General features: G+C 40.2%; 1 protein-coding gene across 2 annotated transcripts in view; it reads left to right on the forward strand.

Annotated features, from left to right (window-relative positions):
• The window catches only part of TMEM178A (transmembrane protein 178A), a 286,152-nt gene that overhangs the window by 256,625 nt on the left and 10,062 nt on the right, over positions 1 to 19,465 (forward strand). For both annotated transcript variants that reach the window (XM_061432152.1, XM_061432151.1), the window contains 2 exons: positions 12,348 to 12,461; positions 15,524 to 15,661. In XM_061432152.1, the coding sequence (XP_061288136.1) occupies positions 15,556 to 15,661 (106 nt within the window). In that variant the 5' untranslated portion in view covers positions 12,348 to 12,461; positions 15,524 to 15,555. The remainder of the gene's footprint in view (positions 1 to 12,347; positions 12,462 to 15,523; positions 15,662 to 19,465) is intronic.

Here is a 19,465-nt window from a genome sequence, read left to right on the forward strand (position 1 = left end):
ATCCCCTGGAGAAGGGAATGGCAACTGACTCCAGTATTCTTGCTTGGAGAATCCCATCGACAGAGGAGCCTGGCAGGCTACTGTCCATAGGGTCACAAAGAGCAGGACATGACTGAAGTGACTGAGCACAGTACTGCACATGCTGCTTCTTATACACATATATTAAATGCATACACACAAAAAACTCATATTCCCAAGTTTCTCCCAATATGTAGAGTATAAGGGTTTAACCTGCTGATTAAAAAATGTATACTCATTGACATTCACATGAATTGAAAAAGTCCTGGGGACTGGAGGGGGAAGACAGCTTCGATGTGCTTCTCACACTGACTGTTTGGATGCCTTCCTGAGTCAGGAGATTTTAACTTCAGGTATGTATTAACAACAGACCCAGGTACTATTAAGACAGCTATTGTCCAGACTGTATTGATCTCTTTGAGGTCAGCATGTTGTGACCAGAGAAGGAGTAACTAGAAATGACTGTTGGCCTGTCCCTGCAACATGGTATCCCCTGTGGGTGGCAGGGAAAATACACAGCGTGTGATGCTCCTGTATCCACTAGCTGATGGCTGTATTTGGTTTCACATGAGCCGGGGCTCAGGGAATAGGGTGAGGGAGGGGGTATCGGTTACTAGTGCATCTGCCTTCTCTCCAGTGGTGGAATCACTCCCCTGTTTCTCATCCTGCCGCCTCTGAGATGGAAAAAAAGAGGCCAGGACCTGTCTCTGCATTTCAGTTCTCTCATATCCTGCTAGAGAGAGCGGGTAGAGGAGGGAAGAGAAGAGGGAGGGAGGGAGGAAGGAAGGGAGAAAGAGAGAGCGGTAGAGAGTGTTCAGCTGGGCTAACATCCCCCATAAGCCACAGAAAATCACATCCTCTCTTCAGCTTCTAATCGTAAATCCCCAAGCCACCAGACACGTCCCTGATGGTGTGCCATGATGGTTCAAAACTGAGAATCCCTGGTTTGCAAGTTTTAAATGTTTTATTATGTTTTAGACCCAGCAACATAACTAAATTCAAGGACAGTTAAGTTCAGCAGACCAGTCATCACCCTAACCCAGTGACAGTGTCCACCTTTACACAGGACTGGGCCTGTGTGACCAGTATTATTTCTGGTTTTCTCCACTGTCACTTTTTAAAAAAAATTTCCTGTGTTGATGTTCACTATCTCTGCAGTAGGTTGAATCCATCAGACTTGGCATTGAACCGTCCCTCTGGCATTGAACCCCAGAGATCATGTGTTTTCTACAGTTCAAGGAACTCCCCAGCATCTTACCTTTAATAGTGTGGTTGTCTGGGTTTGTTCAAAATAGCAGCAGTAGAAATAGTAACAGTAGTAGTATTAACAATAGTAATAGTAATTGCACTAATAATATTACATGAGTATTGCATAAGTACTATATATTTACTCCTCTGTGTGATAGATGAACTGTCATTGTCTATATATTACAACAGAAGAAATTGATGCCCAGAGAGGTTAAGTAACTGGCCAAGGGCACACAGCTAGTGACTGGTGAAGCCAGAATACAAATCCAGGTTGTCTGGCTCCAACAGAGTGAACACAAACACAATTCCACATTGCTAAAAATTGATTCTCCACTAGTATTAATCATAAGTAATTATAGTAGAACAAGCTAGTGTATTGTAGAGAAAGAGTCTCAGCAAAAAATAACGTTCACACCTTTCAGGCACTTCCAGTATCCAACCTTCTTGCTCTTAGTTGCTTTTATAGAGTCTTATTCACCTTCATCTGGAAACTTCCTCTCTCCAGTGCAAGAGGCACCAGCCACAGGAGACTTATGGGTGCTTGAAAGGAGACTTCCAAAAGGAGATGTGCCATAAGGGAAAAACAAACACCAGGTTTTGAAGACTTGGTGTAAAAAAAAAGCACGTCAGATATCTCATTCATAATGTTCAAAATCTTGATTGCTTGTTAAAATATATTAAAATTAATACCCCCTGTTTATTTTTATAATGTGACTATTAGAAAATTTAAAATTATTTATGTGACTTGTGTTCCATTTCTACTGGACAGCAACATTATAGGTTTACTGATTTTATATCTTTCTCCCTTCAGTTCTGGACACTTCATGATGGGTTTGCCCTTCAGGACTGGTTTTGGTCATTTTAGGCTTAAAAGTCAGCTTTAAGCTACTAGGCTTACTGTACTTAGTGTATTTATCTAAGTGAGAGCTGTTCATGCTGATTCAAGGAGGTGATGAGGAAAACCTTTCCTTTTTCCTGTTTAGCACCTGCCTTCCTCTGAAATTAAATCTCTTAGGGAAGAACATGGTGACCACCCTGCCCTGTGACCCCGCGGTCGATCTTTCCTTTTAACCTGGGATGTGTGCAGGTAGTGCTGGTGGGGAGAGAGCTCTTCATTTTTCTGCTCGTGGCCAGTTATGGAATTCCAAATTGCTTTTGAAATGTTTTAGGAAACCATGCACGCTATTCACCAGCCCTTTCACCTGCTGCTGCTAAGTCGCTTCAGTCGTGTCCAACTCTGTCCGACCCCATATGGCAGCCCACCAGGCTTCTCCATCCCTGGGATTCTCCAGGCAAGAACCCTGGAGTGGGTTGCCATTTCCTTCTCCAATGCATGAAAGTGAAAAGTGAAAATGAAGTCGCTCAGTCGTGTTCGACTCTTCGAGACCTCATGGACTGCAGCCTTCCAGGCTCCTCCGTCCATGGGATTTTCCAGGCAAGGGTACTGGAGTGGGGTGCCATTGCCTTCTCCGTTTTACCTGCTAGAGGACCCAAAGTATCAGTTATACTGCATTCGTCAACAGCTGTGGCTGATGTACCTCTTAAACATCACAGACCCAGAAGGGAAGTCACAGCCTGGCCCTTAAGGAATTTCAGATTTTCGGGGGAGGCAGACTTGCTGATTTGTTAGGCAATAAAGACTGAGTAATTAGAGCCAGATTGTGTGGCTCAGCCTTGAACATCAAAATAAAGCCAGAGAAGGGGGTGAGCTGCATGGGCCATGTGCTCAGAGAAGACTTTTTGAATGAAGACTTTGAGCCTTGAGGGCTTAGTAGGTTGTAGGTTGTTCTAAGGGGAAGGTTGGAGGTATAGGAAGAGATGGGACATGTCTGGGAGGGGTAGGGGGAGCCACTGGGGACCAGTTGCAGGTAAGTGAGCTGGGGGTCAGGGATAGAAGGTAGGGGCTTGTAACCTGGGCTTGACTCAGGGGGAAGCTGATGGTATGGTCTCAGAAGGAGCAAGACAGAGTTGGACAATGAAAACTCTGAGCTTATTGCTCTCAGAGTCCCCTAGAAATGTTCTTATCTTCTGTTTGCCTAAATGTGGACGCTGCTACATTGGCACAGCTTTAAAGCTATTCATTATACAATTATATGGCACCTACCTTGTTCAAGACACCTTGTTTTCAAATAAATACAGAATTCTAAAACAAATACAATGTTACAGGATGGCAAGTAAAACTGTGTCCCACTTCAGTTCAGTTCAGTCTCTCAGTCTTGTCCGACTCTCTGCGACCCCATGAACCGCGGCACGCCAAGCCTCCCTGTCCATCACCAACTCCCAGAGTTTACCCAAACCCATATCCATTGAGTCGGTGATGCCATCCAACCATCTCATCCTCTGTTGTCCTCTTCTCCTCCTGCCTTCAATCTTTCTCAGCATCAGGGTCTTTTCAAATGAGTCAGCTCTTCGCATCAGGTGGCCAAAGTATTGGAATTTCAGCTTCAGCATCAGTTCTTCCAATGAACATCCAGGACTTATCTCTTTAGGATGGACTAGTTGGATCTCCTTGCAGTCCAAGGGACTCTCAAGAGTCTTCTCCAACACCACAGTTCAAAGGCATCAATTCTTCAGCGCTCAGCTTTCTTTATAGTCCAACTCTCACATCCATATATGACCACTGGAAAAACCATAGCCTTGACTAGACAGATGTTTGTTGGTAAAGTAATGTCTCTGCTTTTTAATATGCTGTCTAGGTTGGTCATAACTTTCCTTCCAAGAAGTAAGCATCTTTTAATTTCATGGCTGCAGTCACCATCTGCAGTGATTTTGGAGCCCCCAAAATAAAATCATCCACTGTTTCCACTGTTTCCCCATCTATTTGCCATGAAGTAATGGGACTGGATGCCGTGATCTTTAGTTTTCTGAATGTTGAGCTTTAAACCAACTTTTTCAGTCCTCTTTCACTTTCATCAAGAGGCTCTTTAGTTCTTCATTTTCTGCCATAAGGGTGTTGTCATCTGCATATCTCAGGTTATTGATATTTCTCTCTGCAATCTTGATTCCAGCTTGTGCTTCCTCCAGCCCAGCGTTTCTCATGATGTACTCTGCATAGAAGTTAAATAAGCAAGGTGACAATATATACTTCTTTTCCTATTTGGAACCAGTCTGTTGTTCCATGTCCAGTTCTAACTGTTGCTTCCTGACCTGCATACAGGTTTCTCAAGAGGCAGGTCAGGTGGTCTCGTATTCCATCTCTTTCAGAATTTTCCACAGTTTATTGTGATCCACACAGCCAAAGGCTTCGGTAGAGTTATCAATTTAAAGAAACATATTAAATTCATGATACTGTGAAAGGCAGGTGGATATAGCAACAATCATAAAGGTTTTCATATCCTACCTTATAGATGAGCACCTAAGGCTCCAGAGGCCCCACACCTTCACACAGCAAGTTTATCTGTGGCATGCAGGGTGGGGTGGAAGGTGGGGAAATAGTGGCAAAGTGGCCAGTTAGCCAGCTGTTCAGGTGTGAAGTGAAGACTCGATAGAAGTCTTGAGAGGTGGTGGAGGAGAGGAAACAGAAAAGCCACTGGTTAGACTGTTGTACAGTCAGGTGTTTCATGAGTGTGTGTGTGTATTTCTCTGTGCATTTGGGTTGATGTGCGATGCTCATTTTGGAGAAGGCAATGGCACCCACTCTAGTACTCTTGCCTGGAAAATCCCATGGATGGAGGAGCCTGGAAGGCTGCAGTCCATGGGGTCGCTAGAGTTGGACACGACTGAGCGACTTCACTTTCACTTTTCACTTTCATGCATTGGAGAAGGAGATGGCAACCCACTCCAGTGTTCTTGCCTGGAGAATCCCAGGGACGGGGGAGTCTGGTGGGCTCCCATCTATGGGATCGCAGAGAGTCAGACACGACTGAAGTGACTTAGCAGCAGCAGCAACAGCGATGCTCATTTAGGGTTCAGACTCCTAGTGTGTCTGATTGTTCTGGTGGTGAACATGGGCAGATGCCGAGAGATAACTCGTAATCCAATGCTGACGTTTACTGAGCCTTAGAGTGGGCCACATCCCGTGCTATCTCTGTTTCCCACAATAACCCCATGAAATATCTGCCATTGTTCCCACTCTTTTACAGATGATGGAACTGAGTCTCAGGGAGGTTACGTAATTTGCCCAAAATCGTACAGCTGGGATTCAAATCTGAGCCTGGCTGACTGCAAGGCCTTTAGCCACTGCATGTACTGCTTCGTCATTGATTGATGATTTTTTACAGCATCTTCTGCTGTTTCTCACTTTTCTCAGTCATTTTACCTAGAGTGTGAGTTTCTGTAACTTAGCTCAGAATTTGATTCATTTCTCTTAAGCATCAGAAACAACAGAAATTCACCAGCCCCTAAGCCCCATTTTTAACCCTTGTGCAGCATAGTCTATATATCTTATTCCATGGTTTATATCATCATTAGAGTGGCTCTGTTGTTGGTGATGGACAGGGACGCCTGGCGTGCTGCGATTCATGGGGTCGCAAAGAGTTGGACACGACTGGGCAACTGAACTGAACTGATTGGCCCTTTAAGAAGCTAATTAATCACTAAATATAGACCACAAGTTGTTCTTTTCAACCCCCTGCGTGTCTCTTCCCCCCATTGTGTGATGCCATCTGGTGCTATGATCTCATGCTTTTTGTGTTCCTTTCCAGAGAACCAGATTCATTGCTCTCTAAGCCTGGAAAGCCAGTTAATTTCAGTTTGCATGCATGGATTTGAAAAAATTTGCATCTAATGCCTCCTTGTGGATTTTCATAGTATTGCTCTTCAGTATATCTCACGGAACTTCTATCTTGACCACCCTTTAGGTATATACATATTCTTGTCTTTTTATCAGAAGAACTTTGTCTTTAGCAAACCATCAAGCAACTGCAGGCCTTTTCCTGTGTGATTTTCATGAAGTTTCATTTTGTCAGTTTTATGTGCATGCCATAGGAAATTAGAACTTAATAATATACTTTCCTTTTCAAATCGATTTGACTTTCTGCTATGATGGTGGGACAAATGTTTAAAGGATATAAAAGAGCTAATGGCAGGCCTCTGACCCTACTGCGATCTGTCCTATCTCCATCTTTACCCCCACTTCTGCCTGAAATCTCGAATAATCTTTCAAGGGAGTGTAACTCCCGGGCTGTAGAGCATTTTCTTGCAAACTCAAGGAAGTTGCTCTGGGTTCCCCACCATACTCCTAATCTTTGGGATTTTAGGTGCTCCATTCAGACCTTGTCACTCTCCACGCTTCCTATGTCTTCTCATTTCAGAGTTCTTGGCAGTTTAAATTTAGCCTGGAAGCCTCCTGGGGAAGGAAAGATAATTTGGTTGCGTGTGCACTGCTTACCTCATTCCTGGCATGTGTGGGGAGCAGAAGAACACTGGGCTGGCCGGTCGCCTCCTTTCTGCTACTGCCTCTGCCCCCTGGGATCACACCCATTTCCAGCAGGGGTGAAGGAGGAAATGGGCTCTGAGAGTATTAGTAATGATGTTTAGCAAGGGACCAAAGATATTCTTAGCACGGGAGTTGGTAGAAGGCCAGCCCTCTGAGTCTGAGAGAATTTCTTCCCAGTCCAACCCCATATCTAGCCTTAAGCAGCTTCTGTGAGATGCAGGAAGGATGAGGCCACTGAGTCAACCATGAGCCAATCCAGTCTCTGAATAATGTGTGTTGAAAGGTATGGAAAATGTACAGACAGAAGCCTCAATTTGGGTATCAGGTGTGTTTCCAAAAGAGCATATGCTTGTACTAAACTGAAAAATTTGTTTTTCACTTCAAACTGACAGTTCATTTAATAACTACAGTTCTTGAATTTATGATTACCAGGGGGGAAGGGTGAGAGGAAAGGATAGATTGGGAGTTTGGGATTGACATGTATACACTCCCGTGTTTAAAATAAAATGCCTTTCCATGAAAACAAACTAACTACAGGTCTCACTACCCACGGAATTAAGAGGCATTTCTAAAAGAGTTAAGGATTCCTAACTTTCCTGAGTGAGCATTATGCAAAGTTTGGGTGACACTGTATATGTTAAAGTGCGGTTATTGCTTTGTACTTTGTTCTATTGCTTTGGTCTAGTTACTTAACCTTTGTGAGCATCAGATTTTTCTTCCCACCTAATGGAATTAATAATACCTATTTTATGTCTAATTCTTAGGGGAATTGGTGAGTACCAAATGAATTTTGACAAATGCTTTTTTTTTTTTTTTCATCTATGAGGTGGTTTCTGCACTTCATTCTATCGATAAGGCGTATTATATCAATTCATCTTCTTATGTTGAACCAACCTTACCATCCTGGCATAAATTGCATTTAGTCATGATGTTCTATCCTTTTTATATGTTGGTGAATTCAGTTTGCTAGTACTTTATTGAGGACTTTTGAATACATAGTCATAAGAAATGTTTTGTAATATTCTTTTCTTGTGATGCCTTTGTTTTTCATATCAGGGCAAACCTGGCCTCATCCAATGATTTGGGAATTGTTCCCTCCTCTTTTTTTTTTTTTTTTTTAAGAGTTTATGAAACATGGTTAATTCTTCTTTAAACATTTGGTAAAGTTCACCAGTGAAGCTCTTTGGTTCTGGACTTTCCTTTGTGGGAATTTTTTTTTTTTTTTAAACTAAGTCGATAACTAACTCAAGGCTCTTTAGTTGATATCGATCGGTTTACATGTTCTATTTCTTCTTGAGTCAGTTTTGGTAATTTGCGTCTCTCTAGGAAGTTCTCGTATAATCTGTAGTATCTAATTTGTTGACATATAATTTTTTCACAGTATTCTCTTGTTACCATGTTTTGTTTTTGTGAAGTGTTGTCTTCTGTTTTGTTCCTGAATTTAGTAACTCAAGTTTTCTCTCCTTTTGCCTTGAATGGTCTAGATAAGTATTTATCAATTCTATTAATCTTTTAAAAAATAAATTAAAAAAAAAAACTTTCCTCATTTTTCTAGTCTCTACTAACTTTACTTCTACCCTAATTATGTAATCTCTCTGCTTTGGGTTTAGTTTGTTCTTCTCTTTTTAGTTTCTTCAGAAAGTCAGGCTGCTGATTTGAGACTTTCTCTTTTAATGTAGGCATTTACAGGCGTAAATTCCCTATAAGCACTGCTTTAACTGCATCTCATGCTGCTGCTGCTGCTAAGTCGCTTCAGTCGTGTCCACCTCTGTGCGACCCCATAGACGGCAGCCCACCAGGCTCCGCCGCCCCTGGGATTCTCCAGGCAAGAACACTGGAGTGGGTTGCCATTGCCTTCTCCGTGCTGCATCTCATAGATTTTCACATATTGTGATTTTGTTTTCATTAATCTCAAAGTGTTTTTAAACTTTCCTTGTAATTTCTTTTTGACTCATTTATTGTTTAGAAGTGTTACTTAATTTCCACAAATTTCTGAATTTCCAAAATTTCCTTCTGTTATTGATTTCCAATTTCATTATATTGCAGTCAGAGAACATACTTTGCATGACTTTTAAATGCATTGAGACTTATTTTATTGCATAAAATATGGTGTATGCTGGGGAGTGTCTGATGTACGCTTGAAAATTATGTATATTCTGCTGTTTGGTGGAGTGTTCTGTAGATGCCTGTTTTGTCTAGTTGGTTTATAGTGTTGTTCAAATCTTCTGTTTATTTCTTGACTCTCCGCTATTCTACCATTATTGAAAGTGGAGTGCTAAAGTCTCCAAATATTATTGTTGAATTGTCTATTTCTTCCTTTAATTATGTCAGTTTTTTTTTTTTTTTTTAGTATTTTGGGGCTTTGTTGGTAAGTGGATAAAATGTGTTTAAAGTTGTTATATCTTCTTAGTGAGTTGACCCTTTTATCATTATAAAATGTCTTTCTTTGTCTCTAATAACAGTTTTTGTCTTAAAGTCTAATTTTGTTTGATATTAGTATAGCTATTCCATCTCTCTTTTGGTGACTATTTTCATGGTGTATCTTCTTTCATCTTTTACTTCCAACCTACTTGTGTCTTTGAATCTGAAGTGTGTCTCTAGTGGGTATCACATAAGGATCATGTTGTTTTATCTGTAATGCAATCTCTGCTTTTGTTGGAATGTTTGGTCTATTTATATTTAGTGTAATTCCATTTATGTTTCCCTGTTTTGTAACGTTACAAATGTTTTTGTTGTTTTCTTGTTTCTCCATGTGGATTCAGTTACTGTTACTTCATTCAGCCTGAAGGACTTCCTTTACTATTTCTTATAGGGCAGGTCTGCTAGTGACGCATTCTGTCAGTTTTTGTTTAACTGGAAATGTCTTCATTTTCTGTTCATTTCTGAAGGATAACTTTGCTGAATTCAAAATTCTTGGTTGACAATCCTTCTTTCAGTGCTTTGAATACTCCCTCTGGCCTCCATGGTTTCTGATGAGAAATCAGTGTCCAGTCTTTTGGGGAGTCCTTACATATCATACACTGCTTTTTTTCTTGTGGTTTTCAAGAGTCTCCATCTTTGGCTTCCAAGAGTTTGATGATGGTGTGTCTGAATATGAGTTTGTCCTTTTTTTACTTCATCAAACTTCTTAGATGTATAGATTCATGTTTTTCATCAAATTGGGAAAGTTTTGACAATTATTTCTTCAAATATTCTTTTTGTCCCTTTTTCCTCTCCTCATTTCTGGGACTCCCATTATATTCCTCAGACTGGATTATATCAATTGATCTATCTTCAAGTTGACTGATTATTTTTCCTGCCTGCTCAAAACTTTGTTGAGCCCCTCTAATAAATGTTTTAATTTCAGTTATTATACTTTTCAACTTTTGATTTTCTATTTGTTTTTCTTTTCATACATTTCGTCACTTTACTAATATTCTCTATTTGGTGAGACATCATTCTCACACTTGCATTTAGCCCCTTGGACATGGTTTCCTTTAATTCTTTTAACATATTTAGAACATTTGATTTAAAGTCTTGGTTAGGGACTTCCCCGGTGGTCCAGTGGTTAAGACTCCACATTTCCACTGCAGGGGGCAGGGGTTCAATCCATGGTTGGGGAGCTAAGATCTCACATATTTGGCAGTGTGTTAAAAACAGAAAACAAAAACCAAGAAACAAAACCTTGAATTGTGAAGCCTTGGTTAGATAAATCCAGTGTCTGGGCTTCTTCAGTGATAGTTTCTATTGACTGACCTATTTTTTTTCCTATGTATGACTCATATGTTCCTTTTCTGTGTTTGCTTTGTAGTTTTAAATTGAAACTGGGCATTTAAAATTATATAGCAATTCTGGAAATTAGATTCTCCCTCCTGCTCAGAGTTTGTTATTGTTTTTTGTGTCAATAGTTTTTGTTTGTTTGTTTAGTGACTCTACTGAACTAATTCTGTGAAGTCTGTATCCTTTGTCATATGTAGGCCCTAAAGTCTCTGCTTGACTAGCTTAGTGGGAAGCTAATGACTATACAGAAATGTCCTTAACTGCCTAGAACCAATAGGTTACCAGTCTTTGCTGATGGACCGTGTGTGTGTGTTGGGGCATGTCGTTCAACTCTGCTTTAGCCCTTCAGTTCCTGCTTACACAGAGCCTCAAAGTTAGCCCAAGGATGAGTATCAAGTAGAATGATAATTTTGAAAAACACAAATGTAAACCATTAATACATTTTCAGTCTGTTATCTATTATTATTCTCAGCCCAGATCATTTGCTCTTTGTAAGCACAGGAATTTTCTGACTTATAAACACATAACATATATAAACACTGAACTTACATACCTTATAGACCTCACAACCAAAGAGAAAAGTAAAAGGGAGCTTTGAGCTTTTTGCAGAATCTATGGTTTCATAAGGAAAAGAAAAATAAGCTTCCAAAAAGCAGACATAGTCTTGGGTAGTATTTTTCAGCTGCCTGTATCAGAATTACTTGGGATGTTTGTTAAAAGTCAGGTTTGTGGCTCCGTCCCAAATCTTTTGATTCAGAATATCTTTGGTGAGGTCCAGGGTCTGCACGTTAAACTATCTCCCCCGGTGATTCTTACGAACACTAATGACTGAGAAACTATTTATGAGAGATGATTCTGTAGGTGCCTTCATGTCAGGGGCTAACTGGCTCATGATATTAACTGTGCTCAAATATTAATCTCCCTTTTCAATGTCTGATCTTTAAAAAAATTTCACTTTATTATTACATTTACTCCAAGTCTACCAATTAGAGATTTATTTGCATCTATGAGAATATTTTTTAACAGCTGCTTGAGTTAAAGGATTAACATTTACTCACAGCTCTTTAAAAATTAATCTAATCAGTTTGCATTTATCCAAACAACTGATCACGGTGATTTACAAGGAAACAACAAAGTTTTGTTATATTTTACTTTGAAAGGAAGATAGATACTTTTGTTGGATTCAGCAAATTTTAGGGGAAAAATAGGCCTATGTTAATCTATGCAATAAAAGCATGGATTGGAAGGGAATATAGAAGTTGCTAGATAAAGTAGTAGGTATTTTCCCCTTTCAAAATATTATGCAAACAACCAGAAAAGGGAGGAAACACATTTCTTTCTCCTTTTAATATTACCCTTGCTTTTAGGACGTTGAATTCAGATCAATAAAATTTGTATTAAGGAATTACTTCAGCTACTCTAGGGCTAGTTAGGTTCTCGTGGGTTGTCTGGAGACCTAATTACCACTTAAACCATCATGTGGAAGATTCTTTATGGAAAAATGTCTTCTGGTTTACAAACAACACACTTCCTGATGTACTTTTTGATTATTTGAGAGTTTGAGGTTGGATCAAATTTGGATGCATGAGATTTATCTGTGTTAACATTCCAAGCTGATTTCTCCCAATCCTCTGTATACTTTTAGACCATGTCTCCTTGAGGAGTTTTGTGTTTAATTAACACAAATTCAATGTTGAAAAAAACAATTAAGGGAGTTTAGATTCTTATCAAATTTAATACATTCAAAGGTGGAAACATGATTTAAAAAATTATTTCATGTTTTGGGTTTTTACTGCTTTGACTTGTCTCTATTAATGAGAGTAATCAATAGACTCTTCTCCCTTGTCCCTTCAAGCCAGTTTAGGATGCATTACCCTGCCTTCAGTTTCCAGAATTCTATTACAAATGCACAAACTAGTAGCTCACATTTCTTATTTCCTTCAAGGTATTGCACAACGATGTACAGCCATCAAGTACCACTTTTCTCAGCCAATCCGCTTACGAAACATCCCTTTCAATTTGACCAAGACAATCCAGCAAGATGAATGGCACCTGCTTCGTGAGTATTTCCGGGAAAGGGTCAGAGAGGAAGCGGTGTCTTTCTGAACAAAAAGTATTCCCACCAGCCGTTTCAGATCTGGACTGAAAGATGCTGTGCTGATCCTGCGTGGGCCTCTGGGCCCCATCTGACTTGGGCAGAGACTCAGAGGGTCATCTCACCATGCCGAGGTCACAGCTTGTTTGCAGATCAGACGTGTGAGAGTGAGGCGTGGGGTTCTGGGAGACAGTGCAGTGAGCTTGTCTGTCCTGGTGGCATCTGTATACAAGCCACATCCTGGGTGTTTCCTTTACCAAGTCATGGGGTACAAGACCCTGATCTGGTAATTGTCTCAATGAGCCCAGGAGATTATACCTTAGGTGCTCTTATTTTTGTTTTGTTTATCCAATATTCATTTTAGTTACCGTTTCTGTCTCAGACCTTGGTGTTTCTACTCAAATATCTTTATTGAGTGTATGTTATAATTTTCTCAGAAGGTGTCTGTTACCTCCACATCTTGATGGCAGGAACTCTTTTGTTACTGTCAGGAAAATGTGAAAGTCTAGAAAGGATCGTCAGCGTGACATCAAAGAAAACTGATATTTACCTGAAAACTATTGATTCGCGTTGCCTAGGGATAGCTAATACAGGAAAGTAAAAAAAAAAAAAAAAAACTAGGCCTAATTCTTTTTAGTGTTTACCGCAGTCAGAGGTTGACATTGTCGTTTCCAATGCAGTCAGTGCAAGGACTTCAGTGATCTTGTTTGGTGACCAAAGTCATTACAAAGGCAGAGTTTCATTTTGCAAAGTAAAATCTCTCTGCAGAGCAAAGGGCTCTATTTTGAATCTCAAACACATAAATGGAAGCTCTTAAGATACTGCCCACAACAGTGGTATAATATTATAGATATTGTGATCGGCACATTTAGAACTTGGAAAGTCCTTGGCTTAAATGTGGTTTATTTCTTAATAAACCTGAAAATTCCTGAAAATTATTTTTGGCTGGCTGATCTTAATGGTCATTTCTCAACAGACCTTAGTTAGAGCCTTATCTAAGTGTTCTTATAATTACTTTTGAGCATGTTTGGGGTTCTTTGCCTTAATCATCTATCCAGAAAGCCACATAGTCATTGGTTTTAGGTGAGAAAAGATCATTACTGGGTCCTGAAAAAGAACCTTATCTCTTTACTCTGAGTTTGTACCCTGTCACTGCCCAACAAGACCACATTGAGCACTGTCCTCCTAATCCTCTTTGAGGTTCTCATGGAAAGATGCTTTCAGCAGTCTCAGGCGTGGCTCTTTCCAAGACAGTCACACTTGGTGATCTGTACCATGTTTACCAGATAAGCTTAACATGTCTGGTACTAATGCGAATCCCAAGTGGATTATATCTGAACCTTGTGTGTATACATTTTAATGGCCATAGTAAATAAAACTTGAATCACAGGGAATTTAGGAGGTTGTGAGATTATGGTGGCTGAGCTATGATGATATTGAATGTCTCAAAATGACCTACACTGTAATATTAAACAGCCCCTTTAAATGAACTGTGTCTGTGACCCCTAGCTCTGTGATGTATACACTTTCTCTTCTAGGCTGCAATGCCCTGATTCAGTATAGATGCTCTGAGCTGGAAATAAGAAATTCTTTTGAAAGAAAGGGATGAACCATGTGTGACAAGGCCAAGACTGGAAGCTACCATAATTTACCCTGTATACACCACCCTGAGTTGCCCGGGAGCCACAGGAACACACAGTGAGGTGGTGTCTGCCTGGGCACCTTCGCAGAGCCGCCCACATTCATGCAGCAGGGTGTGCCTATTGTCTGGGCTCTGTATGTGCATAGGTGTGCATGATCCACCTTGCCCAGGACTGTTGACTGGTCTCAGGGTCAGCCTTATGTTTGGGATCTATTGCTTTAAGAGGGATCAGAGAAATTTAGCCACAATTTTTAAAAGTATCTGCATTCAAATTTAAAAAAGGAGAGAGGAAAATAGAAAAAGAAAATAACAGGAGGGTGGGCAATCAGAGTATTCAGTGTTCATTGCTCAGTCATGTCTGACTCTTTGCAACCATGTGGACTATAGCCCACCAAGTTCCCCCATCCATAGAATTCTCTAGGCAAGAATAGTGGAATGGGTTACTATTCCCTTGCCCAGAGCATCTTCCTGACCCAGGGATTGGACCTGCCTCTCCTGTATTGCAGGCAGATTCTTTACCATCTGAGCCACCAGGGAAGCCCAGGGCACCAAAGCACATGAAGTCAGTCCATCTTTTGGTTATGGCCCAGAAGGTGGGGAGGGGATGGGTTCCTGGCCCTGTGATCACAACCATTGGTGGTTTTGTGATAGACCAAACTTGACAGTTGCATATACAGTGGGCTTGGCCATGAAAACAGCCCTTCCTTAACCTGAGTACTTGGATGCGTGGGTTGTAGGACCTGTGTTTAAGGGGAGAGGGCCTTTATGAGCAGGTGTCTTATATGTGCATCTTGGGTCCCCTTTTAGGTACAACTGCTTTCACTTTCTCAAATTCTTTTTGAAAATAAGCAGGAGGAAATATAACTGAAAAATAAAATAATTGGCATCCTTGGTGTGCAGGTAAAACCATGTTTCACTGTAGCTGACTTTTTAGACTTTTTCCCCAAAGTCAAATTAATTACAGTCACTGCAGTTGGTGGTGACCTAGGTTTCTGTTGCTCTTTGAAGGATAATAAAGATCTTTTGCAGACCTTCTTCAGTTTGTTCAGTACAACCTTGTTTGTTTGCAAACAGACTCTTAGTTTGTTAAGTAACTCGTTATCTATAACCCTCATTTGCCCTGGTGTCCTCTGGTCTGTGTTCTACTTGGTATGGACTTTTCCATGGATTTAGAGAAGGCAGATGCTGATACCTCAATTCGTTATACCCGGTCTGTCCTCTTACTGAATACCTGGGAAGTTTATTTCCTAAATCACCTTGGCCCTATAGACACTATGCCTATCCATGCAACTTATTAATTTTCACAGTGTATACAGAGCTCTTCATTCTCTAATTTTCAATAACTCTCCTTCTTGTTATTTTGAATGTTTGTATTTGAGATTAGATTTAAGAAGAATCACTGCTGGCTTCCTGGGCATGGCTGTGGCTGTCCTGCTTTGTGGCTGCATTGTGGCCACGGTCAGCTTCTTCTGGGAGGAAAGCCTGACCCAGCATGTGGCTGGACTCCTTTTCCTCATGACAGGTACGTGGAGCACCTCTGACACCTTTCCCAGAAAAAGTGAAGGCTATTCTGCAGCATGTAGCTTCACTTTGTTATCTCTCTGTTAATTTTATTTTCACTTGTGAGAAAAGCAACCAAAAGGTTCTTTGGCTTTGGTAGGCAATACAGAATTTAAAGAAAATAGCAATGTTAAAAACACAGTCCTGATTTCCCTATTGTGGTGCATTGCAAGATTAGATGGAGATGTCTTGGGTTTAATCTCCGAATGAGGCAGATCTGATTTTTCTGTCCCATTCTTTCATATTGCCCCCTAGCTCTGATGTGGACTCTTAGCAAAAGTGGACCATTGGTTCTCAGGAACCCTCCAGCAGAGGATGATAGCTCAGCACAGCCCATGCCTCTGGGCAGAAGGTCAGCTCAGTCCATCCTTAGTGATGGAGTCCCTGGTGTCATTTTTACGCACAAAAACACATTCATTCATTTTATTCTACAGATATTTTTTGAGGACTTACTGTGGGCCAGGCACTGCTTTACATACTAAAGACACACAGAGATTAAGGCAATAAAATCCTTCTCCATTTCTGTTGTGGGGAGACACAAATGATCATTTATGACAGCCATAAAAGCTGTGAGAAAGAGAAACGAGTTGGCCTAGGGGACCCTATTCTAAATGGGGAGTGTGCTGTGGGCAGAGGAAGGCACAATGCCAAGCCCCAAGGAGGGCCGGGTTGATGCTTGTGTTTTGAGCTACAGAGAGACCAGTGTGGCCGGAGAGCAAGGAGGGGAGGGACAGCATCCTGTGAGGCAGAGAAGCGGGCAGTGGCTTGGATTTTAATCCAAGGGTGATGGAAGTCACCAGAAGGTTTTAAACTGAGCAGTGACTTCATTTTAAAGCAGGAGGTTGGGTGGGGAGTGTGTGGAGACACAGCTGGTGAAGGACATTTTTGCCTAAGAAGGAGTCAAAAGAGCTGAATTGAAGGCTGAAATTGAACGTGGCTTTGGGGAAAAAAACCTTTCCTCCTGCTGCTTCTCAGGACATGAGTGTGATAGTGATGAGTGAGTGCCAAGTTAGCAGTCTCACCCGAGTACGCTTAGCATTGGGGCGCTATTACTCTAGATGTGCAGGCACTTTGAGTAAGCTTATTTTTGCTTCTCTGGAGTCCTGTTACTCAAGTGAGCATGACTGGGTTTTCTGACACTTCTCACTGTCACGGCCACTTACTCAAGCTGGTGTTAACTGGAGGCAGCAGCACCCCTCGGTGGTTGGCACTGTCTTCTCTGTCTTTCGTGACTGACAGGTAAATGGTCAACCAGTCAGCCCGCCTAACCCAGTTCTGCCACAGAGGCCCTTCCTTCTAAGTTCTGTGTGAGGCTGTAACTGGCAGTGATCTGGAATCTGGATGATCACTGTGAACAGAGCACTTAGAAGTCACCTGGGTCCTGAAAAATTCTTAGCAGAACATCTTTTCCAAGTTTGGGGGATTACACAGAGACTGAAGGACTGTAGCCCTGGGAGGCTAAAAATCTTCTCCCTTTTCTTCCCTTCCTTTATTAGCTGAGGCCTCATTTTTCAAACTCTCGTCCTCATAGACATCAAAGTACAGATTCACTACCCCCAGCCCTGAAAAGGCCCCACGTTGTATCCTTAGGAAAATGAAAGGGGCTGAGGGTCAGACAAAAGCCTCAGTAGTATTAGTTTTTATTTTTTTTTTTATTTTTTATTTTTTTTTTTTTGTTAGGTAGAGTAGAGAGGGGTTAGGGAGGAGACATAGGCGACCTGGTGGAGAAAAAGGAGAGTCCAAAGGGAGAGAGAGCAGTCAAGCCAGTAATCTCGCTGCCTAGTGAAAAATGGGTCCTGAAGATTGGGTCCTTAAAGGTACAAAATTGGTAACAAATACATAAAAGGAAAAATTAAAAATCTAGAGTAGAGTTTGGAATTTCAAAAATACGATGTTAAAGAAAAGAAGAAGAAAAAGAAAGAGAGAAAAAACAAACCAACAAAAACAAACAAGGTCACGAAAATTATAAAGAAAGTACAGGTACAAAATTGATAACTAATACCAAAAAGCAAAAATTAAAAATCTAGAGTAGAGTTTGGAATTTCAAAAATACGATGTTAAAGAAAAGAAGGAAAAGAAAGAGAGAAAAAACGAACAAACAAGAACAAACAAAAACAAACAAGGTCGCGAAAATTATAAAGAAAGTACAGGTACAAAATTGATAACTAATACCAGAAAGCAAAAATTAAGAATCTAGAGTAGAGTTTGGAATTTCAAAAATACAATGTTAAAAAAAAAAAAAGAAGAAGAAGAAGAAAAATAAAGAGAGAAAACAAACAAACCAATACAAACAATGTCACAAAAATTATAAAGAAAATACAGGTACAAAATTGATATCAAATACCAAAAAGCATAAATTAAAAATCTAGAGTAGAGTTTGGAATTTCAGATATACAATTTTATATAAAAGAAGAAGAGAAAGAAACAGAGACGAAGAAGAAAAAGAGAAAAAAAAAGTCACAGAAATTATATAAAAAAAAACTATAGGTACAAAATTGATAACATATACCAAAAAGCGAAAATTAAAAATCTAGAGTAGAGTTTGGAATTTCAAAAATACAATGTTAAAGAAAAGAAGAAAAAAACAAAAACAAAAACAAAAACAAAAAAAAACAAGGTCAAAAAATTATAAAATATGTATATATGAAGTTTGCTGAAGAAGAAAAAAATAGGGTCTTTTTTTTTTGCAAAGTAATAGGTTATAAAAGTGAAAATTAAAGGAACAATAGAGGACTTAAAATTTTTTTTTTAATTAAAAAAGAAAGAATGATCGTAAAAATAATAAAAATATATCTAGGACTTTCTTGGTTTTTTTGTGGGTGTTGTGGGTTCAGTTCATTTTTGGCTAGTTCCTTGGTCAGACTTATATTTCTCAAGATCTATAGGCCCCTTCCTATGTAGTCCGTAGTAACCACAGGGTTTTTCAGTATTAGTTTTTAAAGGACACTTTTAATGTGGGTAATGCATGGATAATTTAGGATGCTCTTAGATATAAAACAATTGTTGGCATAAAAATAAATCATAGGGCCATAAAAGCCAGCCTCAGTGAGCATTCCTTGGGAGGCGGAAGGGCTTGTTTAGTTTTAAATGAGAGGAGGGGGGAGTTCAGTCTTGGGTCGCTAGGAGCAGAATTAGGAACAGAGTTTCTTGAGCCAGGCCCACCTGCCTCCACTCAACCCTCAACTGAATGTGTAACTTCGGGCCAGACTGACTCAGGGCTCAGCAGGATTTATCATTCAAAGTCCCTGTGCAATTGTTAAACAAAAAAGAATAAGCAGAACAATAGCCACAATAGCAAAACCCCACTGCAACCCCCCTCCAGAATCCCAAACTTGTGAACTTGAAGTTTGATGACCAGTCCCGGAGGATAAACAGACACCACATAACACTGTTTGGCTTTTTTTGTTTTTGATTTTGATTGTCCAAACAACATTTTTTTTTTGGACTAAAGGGAAAATCCACTTATAGATGTCACCATCTGAAAAATTAGGTTGTTAAAATATTTTCCTTATCCTAAACCAAGTCTTGCCCACATCTTTGTCTCATGAAAACAAAAGTAAACAAAGGGGAGAGAGGTGGCTGTGGCTATAAAAGGGTAGATAATTCAGGGCATTCTCATGATGGGAATGCCCTGTATCTGGACCATGAAAGTGGTCACATAATCTGCACACATGGTGACATTCCGTGGAACTAAGCGTGCACACAAGTGAGTGTATAAAAATGGTGAAATCTGAACAAGGTGGATGGATTGTATCATTGTCAGTTT

This window comes from Bos javanicus, chromosome 11, assembly GCF_032452875.1.
Source record: "Bos javanicus breed banteng chromosome 11, ARS-OSU_banteng_1.0, whole genome shotgun sequence".
NCBI classification, from domain to species: Eukaryota; Metazoa; Chordata; class Mammalia; order Artiodactyla; family Bovidae; genus Bos; species Bos javanicus.